The sequence below is a fragment of the Mycteria americana genome, chromosome 16, assembly GCF_035582795.1.
Source record: "Mycteria americana isolate JAX WOST 10 ecotype Jacksonville Zoo and Gardens chromosome 16, USCA_MyAme_1.0, whole genome shotgun sequence".
Classification (NCBI taxonomy): Eukaryota; Metazoa; Chordata; class Aves; order Ciconiiformes; family Ciconiidae; genus Mycteria; species Mycteria americana.
Genome location: NC_134380.1, coordinates 1,399,914 through 1,416,287, shown reverse-complemented (window position 1 = coordinate 1,416,287; position 16,374 = coordinate 1,399,914). Strand labels below are relative to the sequence as shown.

The following is a 16,374-nucleotide window of genomic DNA, read 5'->3' as shown; positions in this document are numbered from 1 at the left end:
ACCAGCAGAGAGCAAGACTCAGCCTAACGATTCAGCCTTCTGCAGCAGCTGAAGGTTCAGCACATTTTGGCCTTATTCTGGGAGAGGATCCTAAGAAAACCAGGACAGGTCCCTTCCCATGCCAGGGCCTGTCAGCCCGCGAGCATGCCAAGAAGGAACGACCAGGGTCGAAGTATCAGCACAGCCTCGGTCTCAACCGAACAGGCCAAAATTTTTGAAGCATTTCACATGGAATCTAACTCCAGAAGGGAAGGGAAAGGCATAATGAGGCAGAGAGCACAGTTCAAGTCTCTGCCTCCTGTAGAACCTTGTGCAAGTCTTAGAGAAGAAAAGGAAGGAGGAGAAAAAGGTGTTCAGCAAAAAGGAACGTAGCAGGGATTTGAGGAGAGGTGATGGATCAAAGCGATCTCAGCTGGATTACTCTCATCCTTCAGGTTTCATTGGGCCCCGAGCATCCCCAGCCCCACGTGACGACACTGCGGCCGGGGTGGGAGCAGTACCTTGTAGTCCATCTGCTCGGAGCAGTTAAACACATACACCATGATGCCCAGGGCTCGCCCCAAATCTTTTGTAGTCTCTGTCTTGCCAGTGCCTGCAGGGCCCGCAGGTGCTCCACTCATGGTCAGGTGCAGCGACTGGGTCAGGGTGATGTAACATCTTTCACAGCAAAGGATGAAGGAAAAAAGGAAACAGACTGAGACTTGGTCCAACAGGTCACTGTTGGGCTGCAGAGAAAGGACAATGCACTCAGGAGAGCCTTTCTTCTGAAAAGCTGTACATGAGCAGGGTGTATGTCTAAGCTGAAAGTCCTCTGGGGCATTAATTACCACCTCTGCCCAGCTGTGTTTTCTCCAAGAGATACTCGTCTTCCACTGGGGTCTGCCCAACCTCTTCATGTCTGGGTTGTACTTTCTTTGGATCCTCATACCACTCATTGATATTGGGCATGTCCCAGATAGAAAGTATGAGAAAAGGTCAGCTTTTCTGAAAGACCTTCCTCTTGCTTCCCAGTGCTCTTCAGCCCAAAGGATCCCATTCCCCATCACTGACAGAAACCTGCTCAGATGGCCTATGAATGATCCCACTCAGTGCTGCAGCAAGCCCCAAAGCTTCTTCATCGTGCTGATGATGGACACCAGGGAGGTGCCCACATGTGAGTGTCTATAATCCCTGTATAAGCCACAGAGCTGTAGTCAATATGGCCAACAAAACCTGATAATGCATGGGGGCTTGGCTCAGCTGACTAACATGGGTGACTAGAGCCACCTGAGATGCTCCTGGCTACTGAAATGTCACATAGAGTGGAAAGATATGTCAAGAGGTCCACAGGAGACTTGCACGCTTCTGGATTGGCAGCTGGACACCAGGTGGGACAACGTAGAGCATCTCAAGTCGCCCTAAGTGTCCCCATTGAGACAATTGAACCAAGTGGTAGATGTCTACTTCAAGACGGGGTGAAAGCTTTCTAGACTCACCAGCTCTATGGGGTGTGGACATCTTGTGCACAGGCAGACACCAAGTCAGCATCTTGATCTGTGAGCTGAATCCCACCCTGGGATCTGAGGCACAGACACCCCAGAGGGTACCACCATCAAATCACAAACCAGGTGAGAGAGCTCTGCCACCAGATTGCTGGGACACGAAGAAAGAACAAGAGGGATGCGGGTGTCCAAACCAAATCTATCTTTGGTTGGTTGGCAGCTCTTTCTCTAACTGCATGGCAAAGCCCAGCTATGATGGTGTTTCCCAGGGATTTACCTGTCGGTCAGTGGAGTGATCACAAGCCGAGGGGTATTGCCAAGGTATTCGTAGGAGTACAGGAACTGGGCGTCACAGATGTTGGCAAAGCAGTGCCGTTCCTCATCTGACCATCTGTGCCGGAGCTGTGACAGCCAAATGAATGCCTGGGCATTGTCCACCTGCAACGCATCCACAAGCACCATTACAAGAAGGCCAGGGTTGCCAGGCACGCACAGCTCAGGTGCCGAAATGGTGACTGCAACGAAGTTTTCATTGGGGACGGACTGATCCTCACTGCAGAGGCAGGTGTGGTGAGGAAGGTCACCTCCTTCTAATGTGGTGAGAAATGTCACCTCCCCATCTCCCATCAGTAGAGGGTAGGAAGCAAATTAGTAACTACATTGGTGGGAGAGGAAAAAGTGAATACCCAAGAGAAAGAGCAGCACAAAAAGACTCCTGAAGAGGACATTTAAGAAGCAGCAAGCCGTGAAGGGGCTCTTATAATGCAAACAGAGTGAGAGAAGGAGCAGAGGCTATCTAGACAGGGAAGAGGCCACAGACAGCACCAGGGAAACAGGCTGGGGACAGGGAGACAAGGACAGCCATGGCCAGCGCTCTCTGCACAATCAGCAGGCAGGCCCAGCAGATGGACTGCTTCACCTCAAACTGGGCCAAGACAGCACCAAGCCCAGCTCTGATCCTCGAAGCCAGAAACCCTGCAAGCAGCCTGGCTGCCTCTGAGAGGACACAGAAGAGGGTGAAGCCGCAACCCAGCACACTCAGGGCACCCTACCGCCCACCTGCAGGGCTGGACACATGACACAGTGTCAAGGACAGGGGAGTGGTGTGGGAGAGGTGTGCAGGACAAGGGAGTCCCAGAGGAGTCCCCGTGGCCCCACACCAAACCAAGGAGGCTACAAAAAGAAAAGCCCAAATGTTTTTTCTTAATTTTTAAAGACATAACTGAGACTGCACCCAGCAGCCTCCCAACACAATGCCATCATCCATCAACATGTGCCTTGGCAACAGGACACAGGGTCACGCTCTCACTCCTGGTGTGAATGTGACAAGTACAACAAGCCCCTTGGTGTTGCACGTCCATGAAACAGAACAGCACCGCAGGCTTACGGTGGCTTTCTGCCTCCTTACCGCAAACATTGTAGAAGTAAATTTAGTCATGTATCTCCCACTGAGACAGGCAGTGATCTGAATGGCCTGTGGTTGGCCTATCACTCCTGTAATCCCCGCTCCAACACCCAACACAGGACCATGCTGAGCTGTGAACACAAACCTTCTGCGCTATCATCTTTGCCACCACGTCCCGAGCGTGCACATCGATGGTGCATATGGTCATGATTTTCTGCCTGTCACCCTTGGAGAGCTGCCCAATCAGCATGGTAACGAGGGTGTTCAGCTGGGTCACTTGCTTCTTGTGATATTCCTTCATTGCATTCTCATAGCCTTCCTCCACCCTGGCGAAGGCAATCCCAACCTCGGTTGTCCACCAGATCTGGGTGCAGGAAAGAGCCACCTAGGGAAATGGGCTGGCTCAGTATCAGGGAAAACGCCAGAGTTTCCTTACATTCAAGAGTCTCTGATGCACAGGGAGATCAAGGATGAAGTATCTGTGACATGAATTTAAGTATTTTTTCATACAGTAGTCACAGCAGACAGGACAACAGGGATCTGCCCCGTGGTGTTCATTTAAAACATCATATCAGTGGTAGACACATTTAGCAGCTACTTATGAATAAATCAGCACCTTTCACATGCCTGACACAGCAGAGGAGGAAGAGCTGGAGACCGCGAGGCTGTCAGAGGTGCATCTGAGGGGCTCTTTTCTCTCATTAGGCCTCACCACTTTGTTTTCCTGCTGCACCTCTTGCTCCTCTGGGTGTATAGACCTCCCGTGACCCACAGGGTGCAGCAGGCACTGCCCAAGCCCCCAAGCTCTGTAACCCAGCCAAGAGCCAGGATAAAGGACAACTCATCCTTCCTCCCTCCTGGACAGCACAGTGGAGGCCAGAAACATCCCCATCCACAGCTAGAGGCCATTACTGAAAGAAGGGAAGGACAGGACTGAAGGGGAAGCCAAACGCTGCCTTTCCCACGTGCCAGCCTGAGTGGAGATGAGAGCAGTGGCAGATACCTGGGCAGGGTAGTCAAAGAGCCACTGTTCCCTCGGCTTCTCCTCATAAGCCATAACAGCTTCCGTCATCTCGTCTCTCACAGTAGCCTTCATGCTATCTAGTACGTGATTCAGCCAAACCTCAACCTGGAGAAGAGATTAAATCACAGTAACACATTTGCTTTTTTTAAGCACCTTTGGTAATTAGTGAAGAGAAGGAATGGGACAAGCATCTCAACTCTCAAGTTAAACAAGCCTCACAGCCTTCTTCAGACTGGGTGGATTTAGCCAATTCTGGTACTGCAGGATTAGCATCTATTTCCAGACACCAAGAATGCAAGGCAGATTTTTCTTGAACTCCAGCTATAGGAGAAACCAAAATGAACTCCACCGATGGGTAATTTAGTTAGGTGCGTTCCACCTCCAGGCCATGACAGAATCACTCATGGGACTTGGGCACAATCTGCCAGCAGCAGGAGAAAGCTGCTGCCGAACTTGGGAACACAATTCCTGCTGAATTTAGTATTTCATGGGCAAAACCCTCAGTGAGAAGAGAGTTTAAATGCAGTAAACTCCATCACTGGGGAGCTCAGGAGCTGGTATTACGTACTTTAGCTTCTTATAATAGTCCACGGAGAAAGGTGCAACAAGGACAGATAAGCTGAGCAGTAGTTTGATTCTTAAATTTTGTACTTTAACGCATCCTATGAAAGAAGGAAGACTTGGAAAACAGGAAAAAAAGCCTTCTCTTTCAAAAGATACCCATGCAAAGGTACTATGGAATAGCTTAGTCTATTTTCAATCTGCATCCTCTCCCTTACCGAGGATATTTGTAACAAGCTGTAAGACTAACCTTCAAAACGTCTTAGAAAAATTCAAATTAAAAAAACCTAGTTAGAAAAAAGCCACAGCCCTTTCTCTCACTGTGGACTGCGACACCTATGCCCCACCTTAGTGAAGACCTATCCAGAGCGCGACCAAGAGCTGTGGTGTAAGGAGGAATTAAATTACACACCACCTCTTCCAGCCTTTCTCACGCATAAAGGAAGACTAGTGAAGCTCTAAAATGTCTTGGCAACAGATGCCCACACAAGGGGCAGGAGAGCAGACTCAACTGGACAGTTTTGATAGCCAAGGTCTTTGCCTCTCACCTGCCCACTGCAGTCACAGGGTTCACTGAAGCTGACGTATTCCTCCTCTTTACTGTACATTCCCAGGCCAACCTTGGTTGCCTTTTGCTCAGAGTCCAGCTGGAATTTCATCTTGGCCAAGTTGTCAAAGAGTTTGGAAAGATGACGTTGCACCTGCAAAAGGAATTGTATAAATAAATCGACTGAGACAGGACAAGCAGAACGGAGATCACCATACATGTCACAGGCACAGTCATGTTCACAAAGCATGATCTTGGACATCTTGGCAGCACCACATCTTCTCATACATGGCCAGGATAGTGCCAACACAAGCCTCTTGCTGTCTCTCCCAATACTTTCACCTATTTCTACATCATTTAGAAAACAGACATGCCTTAATAAATCATATTTCCCCATTGGGATATCTCCCATACAGGGCAAAAGCACAGAAAACGTTCAAATATTGCATGACCTCCTAGCCCCAATTTCCCTACATGTAGTGATGAGAGGTCTCTAGCCATTGCTCCACCTCATCTTATTCTCAGCACACTGTGGAGCTTTCTTCACTATGAACCTTTCTGGTTTTTCACTACTAGAAATCAATTTTGTGCCAATGAAAAGTCCTGAATTCTCTTCCATGGAGAAGACCTTTATTTCTGCTCAAGACCCATGATGAACAGCTCAACAACCCTGACCTCCCACAAAACCCGCAACTTGACCAAAAGCACTCATCCAGAAGGAAAAAAATAATTCAGTCCTGTCCTGTTCCCACCCAGCTGAGTTTGAAAAGCCAACAGGGAGATGCTAGCATCACTGCTGCAGGCTCTCAACATCAGCACCTGCCTGCTGGGAGCTGAGCAGGTCACCAACGCTTCTTCTAGACCACTACATAACACAGAACTAAATCACTGCGTGTCTCACATGCCACTGCCAACAAAGGCGGCCTCCTCCCAGCACTGATGTTCCCATGGCAAGGGTCAGCTTGCAAAGCTGTCCCAGACAGGAGCTGCCTCTCTCAGTGACAGCCAGAGACAGGGCGATGGGCAGACTCCCATGGATGGAATGAGAAACGAGAACAGCCCATGATGCCTAGTGCTCTAATGCTTTCAGAGAAAGAGGGGTGGACTTGTCCGTTTAATTCTTACTCATAGACTCACAAAGGATTACAACACTCCTTCTCACAAGCTCTCCTGCAGGTGGACATAGCTCAGTAGTCTTCTTACACATGTTCAAGCAGGGCCAAGTTCTGGAAGGTGCTAAGTACCTCTGAGAAGCAATAGGCACTCAGCTTCCCTCCAGATAAGCATATCTGCTTTCAAATCTTAAGTCAACCATAGAAACCTTTTCTTACATCTAGAAGTTTCTGCTCACAAATCCCCACTGTCCAGTCCCAGACCCTGGCCAGTTTGCAGGGCTTTGAATGTCCTCCAGCACTTGGTGCAATCCTGCCACCGGAGCCCTGAATACACCTGAATCTGCACAAGTTCAATACCCAGTTCAAGAGGATAGCATCATTGTGTATGTAATCCTCCTTTAGGAATTATCAGACTTTGAAACTACAGTGGAAAGGCTGAAAGTGTATCCATGTATGATCCTACTTGACATTTACTTTGATTTTACTGCAAATAGTTTTGAATAACAGAAAACACCAGGAATTTCTTCTTACTCCATGGAGCATTTCAACACAGTATCTTTTCTTTGCTTCCTGCGGGTTTTTTCTCTCCATTTTAAGTATCAATCAACTATGTATTCATGATACTCTGTGGGCTGAAATCACCCAGTAGCAGAAACAGACATAAGCAGTGTTAATGGGTAGTGGCAAAAAACAGCATTTCTAAATGCGCGTGCAAACCTGCTCCATTCATGTGCTCACATGAATGCTGAAAATGATGAAAAGCTTAAAGAAGGTGAGACTGCTCACTACTGAAAGATGGAATAAGGAATTCATTCATTACCCAACAGTCTCTCCATTTGCTGTGAACATTTTGATTGGTTTTACATACCAACCTCAGGATAAATGATGCTTCCCAAACAAGGCCAGCCAGAGCACAGCATTGCCAGGAAAAGTGGCCTAGGTTTCCTGACAGCAGCTCCAGTAGCATTAATAATCAACCCTAACACTGCTATGCTCTGTAAGGAAAAACATCTGCAGGATTAAATCCTCTGAACCCTGCCTGTTGGGATAGGAGGTGTCTGTGCTCCTCTGGGGAATGGGGGGAAGAGCACAGTGAAGCCATTTCCTAGAACAGGAAGGTTACTACAAGTTCCTCCACAGGATGATCCAGCAATCCACCAAAGCAATACCACCAATGGTATATTTGGAGTGATTTCCCCACACCTGGCATTCAGGCACCATCATCCCCAGAAACCCAGCCTGGAGAGGAGAAGCTCCTCAGTCAGATGGCACAGAAACCCAGTACGGGAGGTCGGATACCCAGCCTGGCCCCTGAGCTGCGCAGGGATGGATGGCAATCCGAGAGATCTACTTGCTTGCCTTGGCCATAGCCACTGTCTGACCACCAGCTCTCTTACCTCTGTCAGGTTGTGTTTTTCTCTCCCCCTATAATCAGGACATCCCAAAGGCCTATGCGTGGGGGAAGGAAGAAGTGGCTGACTAGCAAATGCCTCTTCTGCCTAATAAAAGGGAACTCTCCAAGCCATCAGTTGTCAACACTTCCACATTTGAATGCCCAGGCTGTGGCTCTTTCAACAGCAGAGCAACTGTTTGCTGGCATCCCAGGTTGGGGATCCAAGGTCAGCAACAAGTTTTGGCTGAGATCATCAGGAAAGATGGTTTCCTCCAACCTCACTGTATCCCAGCAGATACAAACCCACTGTTTTTATGGCATCAAAAAAATAGCTCTACTCTGTGCAACACTCTCAGAACCATCTGCAAGCATCACAAGGGTTAGATCAGACAACATACAGTGCACATGTTGCTTTTCAAAGATGACAGATGAAGGCCAGCTGTGAAAGAATTACTATTAATCCAACTGAGGGTGGGAGAAAAAGCACTCAAGAAAGAATAAGCTACAGGAGAGTCCCAAGACAACATCTTCCACCGTGACATTACTGACAGCTGGAAAATGCAAAGATGATGCAGTACAAGGCTTACCAGCTGTGGGTTGGTGCCATTGGAAAGAATATCCAATAAATCTGCAGAAGAAATGAAGTAAAACCTGGGAAAGGCCAATCTCTTCATGTCCAAATATTCAGCCAAAGCCTTCTCACACAGAGACAACCTGGGGAGACAAAACAGATAAACAGAGCCCAGGACAGGTGGGTAAATATCCTTTTGTGCTTCATGCTACAGTTTGGGTTATCAAGCAGATTCTCCCCTACCATGGGGAAATGCCAGCCATGAGCTGAGCCCATAGGCTGGTCGCCTACAGCATTTTTCAAACAGATCAACATAGCACATAGTAACTCATAGATCTCTCTCTACTCCCAAGGGTCAAACAGCCTAAGAGTCAGAGAAGCCTCATCAAAAAGCAGAAACACAGGTGGAAGAAGAGGCTAGAAAAGGTTTGCAGTCTGACCTACTGTTTTAGACAAGCTCACAACTGCCACAGGTGATTTCATACTGGGATGAAAGTTTCCATAACTGCTTTTATTCTAATGAGCCGCATTTCAAAGTCTGATTCAGACATACTCAGCTTTTTGTGTTTGCAAAGCCTGAAAGGAGACTTGTTTGCTCCGATCTAAAATGAATCTTTCAGTGTTTACATGCTAAACTGCTGCTGAGCTTACAAAGTTCATAAATAACATGCAGCTAGTCCTCTGTGAGGAACATTGGCCTTATCCGATTAAAAAATAGAATAAATCTTTATTTTAAATGGATAGTTATTACTGACACAACAGCTATCATATTAACTTTTAAGTGTGTTCCAGGCAGACAAGCTCATATGTTAAGTGAGAAGTGTATCCATCTCAGGACACTAAGGTCTTTCTCAGAGACTCTAGTTATACCATGCGTCAAGGGTATACACACAGAGATAATTTTGTAAATTAAGGAACATGGGCTCAGCTCTGCTGCAGATATCCCTGCTTGGACTGCTAAATAGATATTTAAGATATTGTATTTGGGGTGGCAGTGAGGCCATGTGTTATTAAAACCAGCTGAATGCCTAGTTTTGTATGTGTGCAAATCAATAGTCAGGATGAGAATTTGCAGGTGCACAAAGCCAGACTCTGCTTTGGGGGCTTCAGGGTGATGGATCACAAATAGAAAGACTCAAGAAAGATCAGAAATGCTGTGACTTGTGAATGCAAGGAACGAACAGTCTAGGAAGAAAGCCTTGGAGCACAGGTTAAACAAACTTACTAGAGTTGATCCCAGTCTGTGCCAAAATCCTGGGATTTCTGAAGTTCTACCTACCTATTCTGAATGTCCTCCAGTTCTTGGGACAGACCTGGTTTATTGGTGGCCTCAACTACATTTGGGGTTTTCTGAGCTTCATAGGCCAGTCCTTTAAAATCCACATCGATCCCTTCAAAGCGTTTGGAGTCCTAAAAAGAAATACAAGGAACATACTCACGGTAAAACACTAATTTTGTGCTAAAAGATCCCATCCTCTGGGTGCTGTCTTTGGGTTGAGGGGAAAGACTCTCTGCAAAGAGCCTCCTGTCCAGTGCAGAGGGACCTCTCCACCATTTCAGAAGGCCTCTTCCAGCCATGTGCCTGAAACAAATCTCCAGTTGGGCACTGGCCCGATCTCACTGTATCCCAAAGGGGTTGTGGATAAAGTGATCCATGCAGAAGCCAAAGCCTAGGACCAACCATTTTCATGGGATTGAATTCCCCTTTGAATGTCTCCTCATAACTCTTCCTCTCCCGTGTCCAGATGAAATACCAAGTTTCCCTGGCCACAGCAGCAGGAGATGCTCCCACACGGGGGAAAGGCTACCGACTCTATGTGAGTTCACTCTTCCCCTCTTGTTACAATGTAGGAGTGCCAGTGCCCATCCCTGAAATGGGTATGACGGCACTTGCAGAGGAGAGCCCTTCCTTGCCTTGAGTAAGGCCATGGAAACCCCACGTTGACAGCAAAGAAGCATGCTGACAATTATGCTCTGCACCTAACAGGGACCTTGAACTTCTGGAGTTAACAGTGAAGAATAAATAAAGCTATGTTCAAAATATCTCTGCTCCTCCCTTCTCCCCAAGCCAGGCCTCCCAGTGAGCCAGGACACTGAATAAATGTGCCCCAAGTTTTCCTCGTAACACTTTCACGTTAACCTGTGTTCAGCCCCGGCAGCAAGGCTCTGGCTGGAAGGTTGAGCCCTTCCTGCACGTAAGCCATGTAGCCAGCTTCAGATCACAGAATCACAGGATCGTATAGTTTGGAAAAGACCTTTAAGATCATCAAGTCCAGCCGTAAACCTAACACTACGAAGCCCACCACTATACCATGTCCCTAAGCACCTCATCCAAACGTCTTTTAAATACTTCCAGGGATGGCGACTCAACCACTTCCCTGGGCAGCCTGTTCCAATGCTTGACAACCCTTTCAGTGAAGTAAAATTTCCTAATACCCAGTCTAAACCTCCCCTGGTGCAACTTGAGGCCATTTCCTCATCCCATGCCCTGCCGGCACATTCTCCCCCAGCCTGGGATGCATCCCAAGGAGGTTCAGCCTCCAGAGGCTTTGAGCTTCATCTCTTCCTCTAGGGAAGGGAAGAGGCTGCTGATTTGTGCCACCTGACTACGTTGTCCGATTTGTGCCTGCCAGACAGGGATTGAGATGCAGACAGCTGCCCAGTAGGATGCAGATTTAAATCATGATGCGATTTCATACATGCCATTAGACAGCTGGTGGATATTAACGGCTTGCTGGCACATGGTACAGCCTTCAGGACACTGGTTATTAGCACCTGTATATATCACCCAGTAAGCGAGGTGTGCCCAGCACTCTCCAAAGCAGAGGGAGGAACAGTCCAAGCACACTAGATGGAGACAGGGTGGCGTATTGTCCCGGTGTCACTGGGCTGTGCAGACCCCCCTCTTGGGTGTCAGTCCCCTGGCAGTGCTGTCAGTGATGCTGCACGTGGATGAGGACGGCAGTGACACAGTCAACTGTGTCAGTTCATTTGTGAGTGAAAGGCAGGTTCCTCAGCACGGCTGTGAGCAGTCCAGCAGGGCCAGGAACCAGTTGGGAAGATTTTCTTAATAATTAAGGGCATCTGGAATATAACTGGAAGCTGGACTTGAAGATACTCCCCAGGAGGTCACCAATGACAGCCCTGTTCCATTTTCCGAAGCAGGAATAGGAGAACAGCTGCTCTCCCCCTGCATCAGTGCCGAAGGCGGGGAAGGGAATGCTGCCAAAGCTGCCTGGTCCAGATATGGTTTGATGATTTGCAATGTCTGTAATAATCCCGGTCCTCTCCCCTCCGAGGAAAGAGGGAACATGCCTGCAGCACTGAAGGAAGCTAGCAGCTTCACGCTCAGTCTCCAGGAACTCTGTATTTGCTATGCAGCAGTGGAGGGGAGAAAATCGGCTTCTCAGCATGGCTCAAGCACAAGCTACAGTACAAAAACATCCTGGGGCAGCACTAGGGAAACTACTGCAATACTAAGAGAGCCTCCAAAAAAGCAAGGCAGCAGGAGAAAAGCCCTGCTTTGGGGAAGTTGGCATTATAGATAACCCTATTTCATATAATGGAGGCTCTTCTTCAACAATTTCCAAACTAGGAAAATAGGATTTGGGGTTTCATACCTCAGGAAGCTGTGCCCGTATGTCTTCTGAGCCTATGAATATGCTCTCCAAGTGAGACCATGTATGCTGCACTTCGAACCAGAGAGAAATGACAGAGTCTGCAGTGGACAGCTTCCTCTGCCATGCAGACACTTCCTCCAAGAAGAAAGCAATATATTTGGATGTCATTAAATTCTGCAGCTGCACCTGGTTGTCTTCTAAAGTTTCAATGAGTTCCTCATCTGACTTCAGCAATGGGATGTTTGTCCGGGGGTGAGGCTCATACTGAAACTCCATGGTGCTCCAAGTCATTTTTAGCTCCTTCAGGACTTTCTCCATACTCATTTCTCGCACTGCTTTGTCCACAATGCCACGAACTTCATCCTCAAAGTTATGCAGGTTGAGCTTCAGGAGGTCAGCCAGCGTGGTGTCTGAGTCCATCACAAACCTCACACCCGTCATCTGCATCAGTTGATTCCAGTGCCTTTCTCTAATGGCAGGATTTTGAAGTTCTGCCACAGCTTTCAGGGCTGTCAGCATGTTTTTCACCTTGCTGTCCAGGCCGGTGAAAGCATCCCATGCCCTCATCTCCTTATCCAAATTCCGAATCTCTCTTGCAAACTTTTTACACTCCAGATTCATGTTTTCCACATTAATATCCACCCATTTGGTGGTCTGCCAGTCATCAAGGCTAGTGTTCACAAGGGAGATCATATCCCAGAGCTCTTTGAGAAGACACAGCTCCTTTCTGCACTGCTTCAATTGTTTATAATCTGGCACCATGACTTCAAACAGACCGGCTGATTCATAAATCGAGGTCATGGCTGACTCCATTTGTTTAATCTCAATGTGCTTTGCATCCAGCAGTTTATAAGGCTTTTCGGTGTCAAACCTAGAAAGAAATGTTTATTCTTCATAAGTGATATTGTTACAACTTCTAAAGAAAACATAACACAAACACTGCCTCTAAGAGACAAAGCAGAGATGAAACGTCTATAGTACACATCGATGGTACAGCCACATGGCACTACTGACGCCACCTTAAAGCAATATTGTGCACTCAGCATCCAAATTCAATCTCTTGCTAACACTGGACAGTGTTCCCAGAGACAAAACACCCCAGGCATAACAGATACAACACTGTGAGAAGGTAGGAAATGTATGCAAGGGCTCAAGCATATGTCCTCAGGACACTCGGAGATCATCCCATAACGCTTTCTTTTCCTCGCGGCTTCTCTGATGCTATAATTTGCCCATACCTGAACGGTGCTTCTTTCCAAAATCGCTCTCTGAATTTGTGCTGCTGAACATCAAACGCCGCACAGCTCTTGCGCAGAAGTGTCATTTCGTTTGCCTGCAGAGGAGCCACATGCTGTTTCACAGCTATTGCCAGCTTCTTTATGTTATTCCATTTTTCTGGCAACTCCTGCAAGCAAAATTTAAATGTTGGTAGCCAGCTTTTGATATTTGATATAAGATGCATCTGATCTGTTTATGGATAATCACAGAACAGGAAAAGCAACAGATTCCCTGTCTAAAACTGTAAGGAAGTTTTGTCGTGATGCAAAGGCTAAACACAATTTGGGATAAAACTTACCAGTTATTCACAATTTTGAAGAGTAATGAAGACCGAGACCTTATAACTGACTGCTCTGATTGTAAATACATGTTCAATAACTTCAGAAGAATGGTCCCAGACTAGCTCCTGGGCTCCCAGGATGGTTCAATGAGAACCATCGAGAGAGAACAGTGATCCTAACACCAAGCCCAGCGGGACCCGGAGCCTGCCGGGAGAGGCTGAAGGCAGGAGGATGGGCTGCGGATGCAAGCTCATCAGATTGTCTGGCTTCCTAGAGCTAATTAAGAAACAGAGCCTGGGAAATTTCCTGACAGCTCTTAGAGCAGAAGAAGGTGTTATACGAGAAGGACTTCTAGAGAGCTCTCTGGGGCAAATCCCTCCAGCCTGGGTATATAATATTAGTACTAAATAAGACTGCTTTCTTTCTCAGGTCTGCGTCCAAGCTGCAAGTGCGCAGCACTGCTGACAATCCACCCTCTGTACCTGGGATTTTCTTCAGAAAGGGATTTTATTTCTTCTCACTAGGCTTCTCAGGCCATATCCTCAGCCCAGGCACTGACACCAGCCAAGGGCTCTGCTGTCCTCAAGCCCCAGTGCTTTGCTCTTGGAGAGCCCACTTCCCCGTGTACTGTGCAAGCCTACAAGAAAGACTTTGGTTTTCTTTTCATCCCAGTTCACGTACTTGAGGAGATTAACGGAGACCCACCAGCGCTACTGAAAGAAGGGAAATAACCTGGAGGCAGCTCTAAGGCAGCAGAGATAGCCAGAAAAGGGCCAGTCCCTCCTGAGGGGTCTCTTTCTGGCACTTTATATTCCAGTCTCAATGGAAATCACTATCCATGACCACAGCAGGGCACACATGGAGCTGCTTCCTTGTCCTTCTCATGCAAACTACCAGCTCCAGCCCATCCACCTCCACGACCATAGTGGGAGCAGTACCTAGAGGAATTTATTTCTGGTTTTCCCACCATATACAGGAGTGAATGAATCATTCAGCTACGTGTTGCTGGCACTTGCCAGAAAGAACAAAACTGTTTCGTTATCTCCTGCATCTGAATGGCTGCCCTGCATCCCTCATTTCTTCTATCAGAAAAACAAATCAGTTGTTTGAATGTACTTGCACAAACAGGCACCAAACAAGCAGTTCTCGGGCAGAGGAATTAGCAGAGCCAGGTTCCCCGCAGCACCATGTTTTATGCTGGACTGAAGCTGTTGCAGCAGCCAGAGCACCCATGTAATGCAGCTCTCCTGGTTTTCAGGGAGTCTGAAACTAGGTATCTAGTTATCTTTAGGACCCTAGGTATCCTTAGGACCCTTAACTATTCCAGATTTGGTGACCCGTCCACCCACGGATCACAGTTGCACAAGCAGAAAACCAGGGGATTGCTAAGCCCCACTCAGCTCCCATCCAAGCCTGCAGCAGAGAACTGGAGCCTTTCCTGCACAGGTGCCTAAGGCAGGAACATCTCCCCAGAAGGTCCTGCTTTAAACCTTGTATCCTACACGGACTCCTCTGCCCACAGCACCCCAGGACTATAGGGTATCCATCAGCATGTAGCCACACGCTTCTTCAGTGTAACATCTTGGCTGTTGCCAGTGCTTGCCTCCTGTTCCCCAAGGCTGGCTGGGCACCTCACAGTCTTTTCTAACCTCCATCTCATGGTCCCCTTTCCAGAAATGAAAGGAATTCCCAAAAGAAAACTCATTCATCAGAGCCAGATGTGGAAAGGTGCCAAAATACTTTCATAACCTGCTCCCGGTGATGTCCTGTGGGTCAAGCAGATTTGGTGTTACAGACCCAGTGGAGGACTGAATTCCTATGAGAAGGCAACTCCTCTGCCAACATTATCCTTCCCATCTCCACAGTTGCCAAGAACTGGCTTATTTAAAAATAATTATAACTCAACCTAATTAACAGATGTATTTGAAAATGCATTAATTTTTTTCGAAAGTAATCGCTGGGAGTTGGAGCAGGCAATTCTATGTTTTTCATACATAACAAAAGGCTTAATCTCTGCTTTAAAAGAAAAATCTCAATGTAACTCCAAAATTTAGAGCTATTAAGGCACATCCCACAATAGCAAAATACTATCCACTGAGGCCCTCTAATGACAGGGAGTGGGGTCTTAAATATTCCTGCAATGCTCTTCAGCTCACAGTCTCTTTGATATCTGCTACTCAGCACACTGGTGTGTCCACCACAAGTTTTCACCCACCTCCAGTTGCTTATAGACTTCCTCTGGTAGATGTTGCTCATATGTCTTCAGCAGTTCGATGGTTTGCTTCAGGGGCTCAAACATGGCATCGGTGACACTGTGCCTTTCTTTAACAGCCAAGAGATGACCCATAATCTCCACCAAGCCATCATAATCACCTTTTTCAACCTTTTTGCTCAAACCTTTATCAGCAGTTTTTATGAACTCATCAAGGTCAGCCAAGCTATATAACACAAAGCAGGAAAGCACAAAATGAGAGCAGTTCTTATTGAAATAATTATCAGCCTTACAGCAGGCAGCTGGCCTGGCACGGACAGGGGAAAAGCCTGGCTAACCCTGCCCATTACATGGCAACATGCTGAGGGCATCAAAACCACAGTTCATGCTCAAAGGGATCCATAGATGTGGTACAGCTTCCTGCAAGGAGCAGATAAATAGGTCGGGATTTCTCAGGCTGGAGAAAAGGTATCTGAGAAGGAATACGACTGAGACCTGTGAGCTCAAGAGTGGTCTGGAGAGAGTGAGTTTGAAAGGACAGTTTTCATCTCGTCTTTTCCAATACAAGAATTCAAGATCCCCAAATGAATCTGACAGGTTGCAAAGTTACAACAAACCGGGATTCTTCTTCACACACTGCCTCATTTCACAGGGTAAATCCCTGCTGCAGGAGGATGCAGATGATAAAAATTCACAGCAATTAATCAAAACAGTCGAACATTTGCGGGAGAAAAAAAAATGCATCCAGTTCTTTAAATACAAAGGCATGACCCCTGTCTCTCAAAGTCCTTGAGCTATAAATTGTTAGAGACAAGGAGAGTATTTGGGGGAATTTTCCCTACCTGCTTACCCTGCTCTTAATCTCACCAGCTACTGGGCACTGTCG

At 47.3% G+C, this 16,374-nt stretch overlaps 1 protein-coding gene across 1 annotated transcript; it reads right to left on the bottom strand.

Annotated features, from left to right (window-relative positions):
• Positions 1-299: 299 nt before the first annotated feature.
• On the bottom strand, positions 300-15,703 carry LOC142417838 (dynein axonemal heavy chain 9-like). The gene is made up of 10 exons (XM_075518929.1): positions 15,492-15,703; positions 12,956-13,122; positions 11,718-12,588; positions 9,377-9,507; positions 8,114-8,240; positions 5,020-5,172; positions 3,890-4,015; positions 3,032-3,271; positions 1,759-1,919; positions 300-657 (listed from the first exon to the last, which is right to left on the bottom strand). Exons 1-10 carry the CDS (start codon positions 15,621-15,623, stop codon positions 438-440), a joined length of 2,328 nt encoding a protein of 775 aa, XP_075375044.1. The 5' UTR covers positions 15,624-15,703; the 3' UTR covers positions 300-437.
• Positions 15,704-16,374: the final 671 nt, after the last annotated feature.